We start from the raw sequence: 14,817 nt of genomic DNA on the forward strand, positions 1-14,817 counted from the left end.
TCAGTTGGTCAAGATAATTTTGGGAACCAGAAGAATAACCTTCTTTTGCATTTTATCTTGAAGTGATTTGACGGATCAAGAAAAAATTTCACACTTTAGAGATCACACATATATATATCTTGCTTTCCAGACTCAAAACACAAGTGCAGACAGTCTTGCACTTGGTACTTGCAATCAACCATCTTCTTTTGTCTTTATGGACACATAGTCGCATGTTTAGAGCACCTCCATCGGGGTAGTTTAATACAGGTTCTAACCAAAAGCAAAAATAAAAATAAATGAAAAATGCTAAATAAACAGAGAACCGGTGCCAAACGTGGACTTTTTAGAATCAGTAAGACACCCTAACGTGTCATCTTGTAATTAGAACACACATTAATGTCTCTCTCTCTCCTTCGTTTGTGTGAAATTAGTTTTCTTTCTCCTCCATTCTCGAAGATTCCGCTTCTCTCTCGAATCTCATTTCAATCTCTTTCTCGGATTGGTAAAATCATCCTTTCGATTTCGTGAATGGGAGGAGGAGGAGGAGGATCAAGATCTTCGACCCCATCGAGCTAACACCGAAGAAGGATGATGGTAAGCCTGGGGAGGAGGAAGAAGGTGAGGAAAGAAGCTGCTGCGACCGCGAGAGCCTCTGCGAAAGATGCTGCAGCGAGGGCAGGGGATCCGGATGAGGAGAAGTATAGGTTGGGGTACGGTGTTGCTGGTAAAGGAGTGAACCTTCATTGGTATGTTGAGAACAAAAGTGAGTATGAAGATAGAGCTGGTGGTGAAGGGGAGGAGGAGGAGGATGGTGGACGTATGACACTGCTAGTTTTTGTGGTGCTTGTTTCTGTAAGTCTGTACAGAAGCTGATGTTTGTCCAATTCCTTGTCTTCAACACTTTCCCATTGATGATAAAAGAAAACATAACCTCGTCTTTTTAACACACCAATATGATCACCATCATGAAGAAAAGTACAAAAATGAATGCTCGGAAATAAATTAGTTTGTGAAATGCATGCATGCGATGATTAAATCACAAGGATGACAAAAAAAAATGGAAATGAGACGTGTTGCAGAGAGAACCCCTATGAGGTTCTCCCATTGGAGAAGGAAAAAATTATTTCCACTAACCAAAGTTCTAAACTTGCCAAATCACTTTATTTATTCTTAATTTAATCATTAGAACTCATTAGAGGTCCTAATGGATGGAGATGGTCTTAGTTAGCAGAGTCTTAATCGAGTATATTTGTGCTGATGACAAAAAAAATTAAGTATCAATTTCTTTATGTATTTGTGCTGGTGACAAAAAAATTAAGTATCAATTTCTTTATCTTTAAAAAGACGTTTTGTTTTTGGAGCAATATATTGTATTTTACCATTTAATATTTTTAAAAGAATAGATGACCAATAGCAATATTTTGTATTTTATACTATATAATAACTGATGTGTTGTTATTTAATATATCCTATCAAATAATCCCGCAGTTTATAGGAACACAATAAAACCTAGTTTTTAAAAGATCTTGGAGATATATTAATTTGTTTTTCAGGTCTTGTATCTACCTCGATTATTAAAAAAAGAAAGATTAGATAATGTGTCTCCTAAACTGAACCCAATAACTCTTCATTATACTCATTTCAAAATCATTCAATTACAACTCCCTCATGTTACTCAAAATTCAGTAGTCTCTCAGGAAGCTTAATAAGATAGGTCTCCCCCCCTTTACGAATCCAGTGGCTTCAAAATTAGTTGAACTCCATACTTAGGTTTTATAGTAAGCACAACTATAGGAGCATGTCTATAATTCTCCGATATTGTGAAACTGAATTTGGAAACAAGCATTGCTAATATTAGCTTTGCCTCCATCATCGCAAAATTCTGGCCAATGCAGTTCCTAGGACCGGCTGCAAAAGGCATGAAATGACGACTTGACGCGAAATTTCTAGAACTAAAGCGTTCAGGATTGAATTCAGTCGCATCTTCACCCCATAATTCCTTACTATGATGAATCGCCAGGACAGGGATCCATATAGATAAGCCTTTAGGGATGATCAGGTCGCCGAGTTTTATGTCTTCAAATGCCATTCTTGGTAGAAGAGTGGCAGGAGGGTAAAGTCTTAGTGACTCGTTTATCACTTTGTTTAACTGTTCAAAAAAATTTTAAAAGAAAGATGTTAGTTTAATATTATATTACCTAATCTTATTAAGAATCATATCTAGCAAACTTGTGAAGTGCCATATGACTCTTTCTCAAAGATCTTTTACTTAGTTTTAAGAATTATCTTTCTTTCAAGCTGTCAAATCGAATCATTAGTTCATGATTTTTTTTTTTGCAGTATTTTATGCAACGCATGTTGTAGTGCTAATCTTTTAAAACAAGTGGCATATTTTATTTATCCATCACTCAAATATTCCTTAGTTTGATTTTAAGGGTGGAAAACCAATTCATCATGGGTCTCTTATCTAATCTGATGTTGCACCAATGCTAATGTAAATAATATATTAATTTAATAAAATACCAGTTACAAAAGTGAATATCTAAAACTTGTTGTGTCAGACCACCCGCATCGGGGGTTTATGAGGGAGTCATGGGCTCGGTATCATAGGGCTTTTCGATTAAAAAAAATAAATAAATGGGTTTCAACCCGTGAACCGGGTCTTCCAAGTGAGCCCGTATGATACGGGGTCATGCCACGCGGCGCAGAGGGAGTGGCTACGCGATCTCGCGTGTTGAGTGAGAAAAAAAGGGTATCGCGTGAAAGATCCCATTTTCTCTTCTCTCTTCGAAATCTAGGGTTTCTCTGTCTCTGAGGCGATTTCGTGTCGGAGTCCAGAGCCGGAGCTTTTCTCGATCAATTCGTCGTCGGAGTCACTCGTAAACGCTCTCAGGTGAGTCTCAATCACTCCGGGACGAGATAGCTTCGATTTGATCTCGAGAGGTTTCTAGGTTAAGGATGTCGATTTGGGGGTTTCATCTTAGGGTTGTAAATCGAGAAGGGGGTTTCGATTTCTTGGTTAAAATCGACATACGGTTTCCTTTTAGGGTTCGTTTATCGTGGATTTCATTTCGATTTGGGGGTTTCGTGTAAGGGTTTGAAATCTAAAAGGGGGTTTTAATTTCTTCGTTTAAATCAACATACAGATTTCTTTTATAGTTCGTTCATCGTGGATTTGAATTGGATTTGGGGGTTTTTAGTTAGTCTTTCAAATTTTTTTTTTTTTGTTTCTCGGTTGCTTCTGTTCTAATTATTTGTTTTCCTGATACAGATGGATCCCGAAGCAGAGATAAGAGACACAAAGAGAAGAAAGGAGCACATCGATATGCTTTCAATCGTGTGTGATTCAGAACACGGGATTCCGACGAGGTGTCCCTGCGGTGGGAGTATAATTCACGAGGTTCGTGGGAAGGAGGAATACGACACTCTCCCCGGCAAGCGTTTCTTCACCTGCATAAACTACGAGGTATAAAACGGGTTCTTGTCTTTTAAATTATGTCTTCTGTTTTTGTCTGTTAATTAACAATCTGATATAGTTTATGTGTTGTTACCAAGGCTGATGGTTTTCATTATCGTCAGCCTTGGGTCATTGGTGTGCAGGAGCATATCGAACGGCTCACAAGTCGTGTGGAGGAGGTGGAGGCGGTGATCAAGTGGCTGCCGGAAGTGAATAATAAGATCAAGAGTCTGGAGGTAATCTGACTTCCCACTTATGAATTTTGTTTTGTAATTTTTTTCTTATCTTTTATACAGTGACTAACACCATCTCATTGTCATTTCCTTGAACAGGCAGAGGTAAAAGCCCTCACTGTGGAGGTTGATAGGCTCACTGGGAAGGTTTATAACCTGACCGTGCAAGTGGATCACTTGGAGAAATGCTGCTTCGACTGAAAACACAAAGGTAACCACACTATCCCTAGAGTTGTTGCCTAATAATGAATTTGAACTTGAACTAGAGTAGGTTAGAGTAGTAGTAGAATTTAAACTTGAACTGAACCAAAACTGAAGTAGTTGTGTAGTTAAGTAGTTAAGTTAAGTGTAATCAATTTTTGAATGGTCTGTGTGAACTTGTATTTAAACTTCAACTGAACCAGAACTAAATTTAAACTTGAAATAATTAATTTGAAAACCTGATTTGATGTTTATTGAATGGTCTGTGTGAAGTAGTTGTGTAGTTAAGTTAAGTGTCATCAATTTTTAGTGGTTAGAAGGTGTTTACTTCCTTGTACTTGCAAACCCAAAAGTAGTTTAAAAACCTAGCTAATCGACATCTTAAAACATAAACGAAAACTTAAAAACTTCAATACTCAACCAAAATGGATCATTTTCCCCTAAACTCTCCCGGCTTTGTTAACCTGCTTACTTCCCAGACCCCTCAGCCAATAGAAATAGGATCTTCTGAGGTTCCTAAACCTCCGGAAAGGAGGAAGTGGACAACCAAAGAAGATTTGGTGTTGATCAGTGCTTGGTTGAACACCAGCAAGGATCCAATAACCAGTAATGAACAGAAGCTAGGAGCATTTTGGAAGAGAATAGAGGAGTACCTGAATGCTAGCCCTCTGCTCGTTGGCTCTATTCCTAGGGAGTGGAGTCAATGTAAGCAGAGGTGGGGAAGGATTAATGAGCAGGTGTGTAAGTTCGTGGGATGTCATGAAGCTGCTCTGAAGGAGCAGGCGAGTGGACATAATGAGAATGATGTCATGAAGGTAGCTCATGACATCTTCTTTAATGACTACAAATCCAAGTTCATTCTTGAACATTGTTGGAGGGAGCTTCGGTTTGATCAAAAATGGAGATCACACAGTCTGACATCAAATGGTGCAAAGGAGAAAAGGAAGGAAACTGCGGATGAGGTGGGTCGCGAGGAAGATGTTAGACCTCCCGGAGTCAAGGCTAGCAAAGCAGCAAAACGCAAGAAGCATGGCAATGAAGCAGCGTTTGATCAGATCGAAACCATTCTAGCAGCCAAGAATATTTTATCCAAACAGAAAATACTTGATAGGTTGCTAGGCAAAAACGCTGATACACTTACAGATCAAGAGCTTGCTCTAAAAAACAAACTCATATCTGAATTGCTTTAAGTTGGTGAGTGGTTATTTTTTTTGAAATTTACAGTTGGTTGCTAGGAAATGCAGTGTATGATGTTTGTGTTTTAATCTTTTCCTTGATGTATATTGATATTGTAACTGTTGTGCTTTGTAGGTCACGGGTTCAAAGAGGAGGATGCGTGGATGGTTGCAGGTCTCTGTTTCTTTATGTATCAAATCAAGTCACGGGTGGTAATGTAGTAGTAGGTGGTTGTAGTGGTAGGGTATGTAAGATGGAATCACGGGAGAGTGTAGTTTTTTTCAACTTTCTACACTCGTTTTATGTATCAAATCATGGGCATGTCCCCACGGCTTTACTTTTGTACTCACGGGTGTATGTACCCACATGCTACTTGCTTCAATGTTTTTCTATATAAATGACTATGTGTTTCATTCATGCATGACATGCATTATCAGACTCTGAACTATATCTAATCAATCAATTAACCATCTTTACATTTTTGTTTATTTAGTTGACAGAAACACTATATAATAATTTACGGGAGAATACATTAATACAAATTTGTGGGTAGATATATAACAATATATATCATATTAAAGTTGACCAGATATGTACTAATTGAGATTTAGTGGCATTGCCTGTAGTGTGTTGAAAGAAGGTAGTACCCCACCCCCACCCATAAAAATTGGCATTACACACCAAGACATTTTAAGAAAATAAAAGAAATGATTGTGATTCTATCCCAAATCTCGCCCAAAGTCAAAACTTAGTCGACATGTGTATTCTGATGCATAACGCATAAGACATTAACATGTATGTTTCAATTGTTATAAACGATATATATTTTTTTTCTTTCTTTTTGGCTTCAAGTTAATTATTGCTTTTACATATTTTAATATCCAATGTTTTATTTTTATAAATTACTTTTTGGGAATTTCAATGGAAAACGTGAAACACAAATGAACTGTCTCCTTCAATTATATATTTTTAAAAATATTTTTTCGTAAAGAAAATAACTTTTAAATCGTTGTGATTTTGTGAATTGATCTTTCGACAGATTTCGGCAAAATTGCAAAGTCCATGTGATTTTGATGGCGATAGAAACCATTGTTCCAGTGTAAATGAACAATAAGAAGACAAATGTAGCAGTGTGAGTAAGAATAACGTACCGAGGTAAGACTTGAGAGTTGCTCAACGGAAGGGATACCGTCTTGGCCAGAAACTTGTCGGACCTCACGGCGTACTTTTTCCTGCCACGTGGGATTATGAGCAAGGAGCATGAGGGTCCACGTGAGAAGAAGAGAGGTTGTCTCATGACCAGTGAAGAAGAAAGTTTTGCACTCATCCATTATTATTTGAACATTAAGGTTGTTTTTGCTGCGATCCATCTGGTTCAGGAGAAGCCCTAAGAGGTCGTCCCCGTACGAGATGCTCCGACCGATCTCTACGTTGTCTTTCCGGCTCTCTATAATCTCCATCAAAAGACGTTCTACGTCAGTTTTCAAACTCTTTATCTCTCGATTGTATTTGCTCGGTAGAAACCTATAGAAACACAAAGAATAATTACACGTCGGGATTACGATAAAGGTCTTTTAGCAAAAAAAAAAAAAATTACGATAAAGGTCAAATAGTTGCATGCAACGTTTTTATTTTGGCGCGCTAGTGAATTAAGAATTAGTAACCATGTACGAAAGTAATGCTTTTTAGTTTTTTATACTCATGTAAGTTATTTCAATTTTATTTTAATAATGTTGATATTGTTGAATTAAAGTTACATCAGTTTTATCAATACTATAGAACTGATTTAAGTATTTAATTAGAACTTGTGAAACTATACTGCAGAATGCCGTTTCGGATTGAGTGCCATTTAAAGATGATTATTATATTTTCTATATTAATTGTTGTTTTAAATTTTTATGCAAAAACTTATATAAAGCTTTAAATTTAATTATGTTAATTTTAATAAAAGAGACAAAATTATGTGTTAGTAAAAATTATAGTAGAAATTTTTATATGTGGGAAAAATCATTAAACAATACATAATATGAAATGGAATGAATATATAAGTTGTAGTTCAAAAAAAAAAGTTGTAGTTCAGCATAAATGTGTTATAAATTTTTTTTTAATTAAATCACATGAGTTAGGCGAATTATATCAATCATAGCGTTAAATCGAAGAAAAGATGAAGAACTCACCGGCTTCCAGGAAAACAGAGGTGGCGAGTGGACTGAGCGCAGAGTCGCTGAAGGACAGTGAGTAGACTGAAAAGCTCCTTTCCTTTGTCGTAACTGCTTCCGAACTCCGTCCTAGATATTATATCCGCCGTGAGCCGCCGCATCTCCTCTCCAATCTCCACCTCTTTATCATCTCCTCCACTTTCCTTAACTTCCTTCCTTAGCTTCCCCGCCATCACCCTTGTGCACTCCACCATATGCTTCGCGTATCCTTTGAGCCTATCACGTGTGAACGCAGGAGCTGCCAAATGGCGCTGGTGGTGCCAAGCCTCGCCGTTGGCCATGAGAAGACCACGTCCAATAAACCCTTTAGTGCCTTGCTGCTGGAGCCATGATTTACCGGTGACGGAATTGTGCTTCGTCAGCAACTCTTTAATCATCTCCGTCTCCGTCAAGCACAGCCTCGGCTCCGTCCCGTTCCATACTATAAATCTCTTCCCTGCAAAAGGTAATTTTCGTCATTTCGTAATGACATGGCGTAAATGTATGTCAGCCACCAAATTTTTAACAAGTATTATGCATGGGTTGCATCGCCTCCAAATTGTTAAAAAGTTTAAATATTAAAATTATTATAAAAATGTTCATGACCTTCATAAGTCTCAGATCCGACTTTGTTTTCAATGAAAATGCATTGCACGCATATCCACTTGAAAGCATATATCGTCAAATGAAACTATAATTTGTGGCTTTAATGTTTCTGACGCCAACATTCAAGAAAAATTAATTGAATTTTAATTTTATAATAACAAAAACATATGTAAAAAAAATAATCTTACACCTGACATCCAGGAACGTTGGACCTGGGTACGTACCATATTGTTTAGACCAGGCGACGTAGTGAGGGAGAAGGCGAGGAACGATATTGTGGTGGATGGAAGAGCAATGATCGGAGACAGAGTAAGAAACCATTTTGGAGATGTCGATGATGTTTCCAGTAAGGAAGCGTGGGTTTGGGCCGGTGATGCCTTGACGTTCCATTAACTTCTTAATGCGTCTTGGTGTGAGGTAGTAACACCAAATGAAGTTGTATAGGACTCTTAATATCAAGGTCATCACTATCACGAGGGCATACTTTACTGAAACAAACATCATTTCCCTCTTTATTTTCTTTTATTAAAAAGTTGAAGATATTGAGAGAGAGTTTGGTGAGATATAGTGAACTTTTTTGCCGGCGAGATATAGTGAACAATATTGCTGAAGACCACATGTATTTATAGTGCTGGGTAGTTTCACATTATTTTTTCCTGGCATTTTTCTTTTCCTTATTAATTGAGATTTTCTTTAAAAAATATATCTATTCGATCTCTTTGGTAGACTTCGCTATTAATGTAAAAACATGCAAGGGGAACAAGAATTATTAGATGCTAGCAATATTTTCATAAATGGCAGTGTAACATTCTGATTTTCTGATTTCTAATATACGTAAAAAAGCTTAAAATAATTGATTTGATTATTTATCTCACCAAAATGCACTTATTTTTTCCAGGCATACATCCGTTTAGAATCCAGAGTCAAGTATGTTTGAGCTTCAGTAGTGGAAGGATGAGTGATCTATCAAGAAGTGATTCGCGATATCGTGCAAGTGAAGTCAAAGCACGGAGAAAGGTCACGTGGTGATTGTAGGTTCAGTAAACATGACTATAGAGCCTCAGAGAAATTAACACACCACCCGTCACAGAGGATGGAGTCCACGGACCGAGTGAACGGATGTGGGTGGCTCATTAATCGTGGTCGGTCAGAGCGTTATAGGCAGATCATGGACTCAATATACAGACTGTATTATTATAATTTTACATACTATATATTAGAGTTATTTATTTTATTTGTTTGTAGAAATCAAATAAATAATTAATCTCAAAATTTTTGACATTAATTCAGTTATACATTGTCGTGACAAAAAAAAAAAAAAAAATTCAGTTATACATTGATAAAGATCTATGTTACATGGAAACAAAAGCGTGTACGCGAAAGCGAAACCATATAGAAGCGCAAAAACGATAATTTTTAAAAAAAAATAGAAAGCGGATACGTGTTGGAAGCGTATATATATACATATTAAAATATAAAAAATTATAAAATTATAAAATTTGTTACTAAAATTATATGACTCTAATTAAAATAAAACATTTATTCATTTATAATAATTTAGAATGATTTTATATTAAAACTGTAAAAATACACATAAATTAAGTTTATAAGAAATTGTTATATTAATTAGTTTTAATATTTCATAACTAATTGACATAATATATTTGAATAATATATTTTATATCTCTAGTAAAAAACTTCAGTGCATAAAAATAATTTATAGTATTAGTTTTAATATTTGTATATTTATTTTCTCTCTATTATATTACTATTAAATTTAGATTTTATATAAAAACAAAAATCAGATTTTTATATCTTATTATTTATGACATTCTTTTTTTTCGACGGAAGCGTGATTCCAACAAAAAGAATTGTAAGCTTTTACCATGTTTTAAAATAAAATATTTTAGAAACATTTGGAAGTGAGATTCCGTAGAGTTTCACAAAGTTTCGATTCTGATTACAAAGCGGGAAGCGGACGTCTGATAAAGCTTCCGTGCAACCTAGACAAAGATACTATGGCTAAGAGATTATTAGATTTTTACTAAATTACCACTAGAAACAATATATCGAAACTTTCGCACGAGAAATCCACTAAACTTTCGGGGACAAAACTTGCTGTCCACTATTTTATATCTACCTACCAACCACTAAACGATATTTATATAATTATATGTACCTTCAATAAAATATAAGCTCAGTTGTGGAAGTTCTCGTAGCTCAGTAGTTAACTAAATGTTTATTAGTGTTTTTTTATATCAGGAAATTAGACCGGGTTGTAAACATGCATGGAAGAACTTATTATTTATTTAAACTAATAGAGATAAACTTCTACTTTGATCAAAAAAAAAGATAAACTTCTACTATATAACATAATGCAAATAAAAGTATTTACTATTTACTTTATAAATAATGTGTAAGAATATAAGTCTCTACAAATGGAGTTTCAGTGAAACATAAATAATATATAAGAGATTCGATAATTGGTTTTAAACTAAAAAGTCCTAAAAATTAACATCCTATCTAACATGATCATATATTTTCTAGCCAACCGAAACAGATCACACCTTCTGAAAAAGCCCGATTGCTCTTGAACCGGTCTGGCTGAATTCTTCCGTTTGATCTGACCTCAACCGATTTTTATACTGAGATATTGTCAAAATTAATGGTCATATTTACCATTATCTTGTGGGGTTATATGAGAATATAAAGCTTTTATATCGGGAATTTTGATGGTCATGGGTAAAGTATTTTTTTGAACAACATGGTCATAGATAATGTATAAGGAATTTAGACCGGTTCATTTATTGTCAACTGATTTTGAGTTAGAAGTCCATGAAACTTAACATGGTACCATAACCTAAAAATCTTATTAATAAAAAGTTCAATTAATCGATCCACACACTTTTGTAATTTGGCCTAGAAGTGACTTGTGCTCCCGGATCCGATAATGATGGTCTGTGAGATTGATTGTAACAAGAGAAATTATATGGAGAGGAAGTATTATGATTAGTAGAAATTAATGGGTCACGAGCTTTAGTCTCTAAAGAGTGTTTGTAAGAATATAAACTCACACATTAGAAGTTTCCATGAGACATAAATAATATAAAGAGACTTGGACTAACCTATAGTCAATTGATTTTGAGTTAGAAGTATGAGAATTTAATATGATATGAGAGACAACCTATACTTTACCTTATTAATCCGCTTGAAAAATGATTAGATCATCTCCTTAATTGATGATTCAAATAATATTCAATTGCATCGATGTTTTTAGAAAGAGCATTATCATAGAAAAAAACGATGGTTTCTATTGAGATTACTGGCTAAATGAGCTAGGTCATTTAAATGAGCTGGTCATTATCTTGAAGAAAAATGTAGTATATATTTCATATTGAAAATTTTAAAACTAACATTTATATATGTAAGACCTGAATTACTGTAATTATCGCTAATTTGTTTTGATTGGAAATCCTAAAACACTTCACACAAAAAAATTATTATATATTAAATCATATTAATTACATCTTCAGGTTTATTTTTTTATTTCAAAATAAGTGTCATCCTACAATTACATTAAGTCGAATTCAGACAGCAGATCGTGATAAATAATATTTTACTAATAATGTGAGATACATGGTTAAATCTTGATATCAAGCAGAACGAGTGTATCTAAATAGAGAAAGAACGGTATCAGAATATAGTAATTTGGTCTCTCCATTAAAGGCTTTATGCTAGAAAGTACGCTGTCCACCTAATATAAAAACTCAAGAAATCTATTCGGGACAAGGGTGGTATAGCACACAAGAAGGTTTTTTGATGGTTTAATGGAAGGGAAAATACAAGAGTGAGTTAGTCGCCACTTCACTAGGAGATAGATGCTCTCATTTAGAAAATGGAATGCATGAGGAATCTAAAACAGTTTATTGTTACATTTGCAATGGATTGTTCTCAGTTGGTGAATATGGTTTCGGAACTAGAAAAATAGTCAGCATTTATTTGGAAGACATAAAGATATTAAAAATAAGTTTCAACACCTCAGAATTCATTCATATACCACAGACGCAGAATTCAAGGGCGGACAGTCTCGTACGCAGTACAAAAAAGAATTATGGTTTGTTGTACATATGGATGTGGAGTTACCAATTTGGTTTGCAGAGTCTAATTAGTCTGTTTAAGTTGTTAACATAAAATGTACATTTAATTTATTTTTTACCCTTTTGAATAACCAATAAACTTTTGTTTAAATTATTTTTATTTAATTAATCATACATTATATAAAAATATATTAGTTTATTACATAATTTTTTAATCACTGTGAAAAATGTCAAAGTGGCATTTAAATAACCACTGGATTTACATATATTACTTGAAAATAAAGGGTCTGTATATTGATTTGTCAAAAAAAAAAAAACTTTTATGATTAGAAAGAAGATTTGCCGTCAATTAAAAAAAGGAAAAGCAGTGATGGATAAAGATTGCGTATCCTGGGAAATGAATATGAAAAGCAAATGGAACTTCTATACTTCATAATAATCTCAAAATTTATCTGCCGATATAAATCTTCACAGTTTCATTTATTTTTCTTGTCACTTTCTTCTCTGAAAAACATGTTTGGATACAAAGTCATCCCGTAACAACCGGTGGCACAAGCACTGATAAGCGATATAGTAACACAAATTGTCGACGATCGAAAACATCTTGAAGGCTAAGCATATAAAGCAAAACATATAACACACAGGTCAGTGTAGTATAGTCACAATGTCAGGTACCTATACTAAACACATATGCATGTTGACAACAACAATATACGGAATAGAGTAACAACAAAATTGTTCTATAAATTCGTCCACCAAATGCATTATATATATTTTCTTAATGAGAATTTGTACTCCCTACACACAACTTTTTCCCTATTTGCACTTCATACCCTATTTCCCTTCAATTTTCTTCCCCCCATCATTACTATTTTCCCCCAAATCAATGGTATCCCACTCTTTTCAGTATATTAAGCTAATTTGCTCTTTCTTAATTTCCCTATTCTAAAGCTTGTATTGTTAAGTATACATGCATATATATATATATATATATATATATATATATATATATATATATATATATATATATTGCAAATGATTCCGTAAATTTCTTAAATTTTGTACGATCCTCTGCTTTGCAGAATCAAACACAATCTTTTTACTCTCCTTTCATTTTCAAACTATATTTAATAATTCATTAACAATTTGATTAGTTTTTTCACTACTACTTGTAAATTTTGCGTTTGCAGATGGTAGCAGTTGTTGGCATTTTATAGCAAATATCTCTTAAAATTAAAAGTTGGTTTCACTTAGCGTTTGCAGTTGCACATAGTTACATGTGGATAAATAAAATAAAAATATTTCTTCTAATATAAAAATAAAAATATTACTTAAAAATGTTTTTTAGATATTATACCTACGAATACATATATTCACAAACCAATATCGTAATTTATATTATAAAAATTATAAACAGAATATACACTATGCCTTTTAGACATTAATATCTATACATATATATAAACCAAACAAGATAATTTTAAAAATCTGATATTAATCTACATATAAGAAACAATTTTTATTAAATTATACATTTTAGAGTTTAATATAATAGTATATTTAATATTTTTAATTATATAATGTATTAAAGATATTAATTTATTATTAAATTGTTAATGCATCTAATAGTTAATCATTCATATATATTCCACGCATGTATCAGTTTCTAAATGTTGAACCAACCGTACAAATTATTTAATAATGTTTAAAATGTAACCATTTACCTACAAACTTTTGCAGGTATGACTACAACCGCTGCGTTTAAATTAGCCGAGAGTTCTACCTTACAACTTCTACGTACAACCAAAAGCCATTTGAAGAAAATACTACTATCCGAATTATGTTGCTAGAGTACAACATCAATATATCTTATAATTTATTACATGGACAAATCTAATGATAACTAAAAAGAAAAAAAAATCTAGCGGATCATTCTTGTCAATCGATATCATTAGATACATCGAGATTACATTTAAAATCTGATAACTCAAAATCTAATTAATAATATAAATAATTAGTCCTGTATAATTTAGTCAAAGATTGCAGAATCAAGAATTAGAAAAGATGATCACGCAAAACCTTAATTCAAAAATCAAAGCGAGGAGAGGATGTGAACACGCGCGGCTGAACATTTCCTTTTCAACAACGTGCAACACAATTCTACCCCATGCCTCATAATTTTCTTTGCTACCAACTAATACCAATCTTGTTTGGTCAAATCAACAGCTTAATGATCATTCTCTTTTTTTCTTTTTGCATAGTCATTAGTCCTTAATCTGTAAACTTCAGAAAACAAACATTTTTGATGTAGTGCTAATATATTTCCCTTGTTCTTTGAAGTTTGTAACTAAACTAAAATAAAAGAAGATCAACTTTTCAACTCAAGAATGACGGAAAGTATTACGCAGAGTCATATTAATGATTAGGGCCGATGACCCAAAAAGGAGTTATTAAGGGCCCATAACGAATGCATGTGACGAAGCATTTGTGTTTCTCCTGGGGTCAAAAGAAATAAAGAGAGTTGATAAAAATGGCAGGAGGGAAAAGGATTGTTGAAAACATAATAAAAAGACGTAATTTGAAATAAATATTCGAGTATTTGTGTCTCCACTCTATGTATTTTATTATGGTTCAGTCTTTACATCAAAGTTATTAGGAGTTATTATATGAACACGGCTAAAAGAAAGTCTCAGGTCATGTGTCTCAGATACTAAGTTGGTGAAGCTGTAACTGAATCAGATGATAAACCAACACAACAAACCGGTCAGTTAGCTTGATGTCATACTTAAATACTTAATTCTGTCATATACTCAGCCATTTTGTTAAGCTTTATTAGTTTGTTTCAGTGGCGACCACTTTGATTGACA

General features: G+C 33.8%; 2 protein-coding genes across 9 annotated transcripts; one reads left to right on the top strand and one right to left on the bottom strand.

Annotated features, from left to right (window-relative positions):
- Window positions 1-301: 301 nt before the first annotated feature.
- Window positions 302-14,617, bottom strand: LOC103852374 (cytokinin hydroxylase). The gene is made up of 4 exons (XM_009129276.3): window positions 8,078-14,617; window positions 7,227-7,704; window positions 6,201-6,573; window positions 302-2,131 (listed from the first exon to the last, which is right to left on the bottom strand). Exons 1-4 carry the CDS (start codon window positions 8,355-8,357, stop codon window positions 1,709-1,711), a joined length of 1,554 nt encoding a protein of 517 aa, XP_009127524.1. The 5' UTR covers window positions 8,358-14,617; the 3' UTR covers window positions 302-1,708.
- On the top strand, window positions 2,126-5,748 carry LOC103832306 (glutathione S-transferase T3-like). Of its 8 annotated transcripts, none has more exons than XM_033283704.1 (4): window positions 2,126-3,448; window positions 3,538-3,675; window positions 3,772-3,883; window positions 5,185-5,748. In XM_033283704.1, the coding sequence occupies exons 1-3, from the start codon at window positions 3,254-3,256 to the stop codon at window positions 3,871-3,873; spliced, it is 435 nt and encodes a 144-aa protein (XP_033139595.1). In that variant the 5' UTR covers window positions 2,126-3,253; the 3' UTR covers window positions 3,874-3,883; window positions 5,185-5,748. The 8 variants fall into 8 exon arrangements, with proteins under 8 accessions (XP_033139595.1, XP_033139597.1, XP_033139592.1 ...); XM_033283706.1 differs by having other exon boundaries at window positions 2,126-2,875; window positions 3,254-3,448; window positions 3,772-5,466; XM_033283701.1 differs by having other exon boundaries at window positions 3,772-5,748.
- Window positions 14,618-14,817: the final 200 nt, after the last annotated feature.

This window comes from Brassica rapa, chromosome A02 (assembly GCF_000309985.2).
Source record: "Brassica rapa cultivar Chiifu-401-42 chromosome A02, CAAS_Brap_v3.01, whole genome shotgun sequence".
NCBI classification, from domain to species: Eukaryota; Viridiplantae; Streptophyta; class Magnoliopsida; order Brassicales; family Brassicaceae; genus Brassica; species Brassica rapa.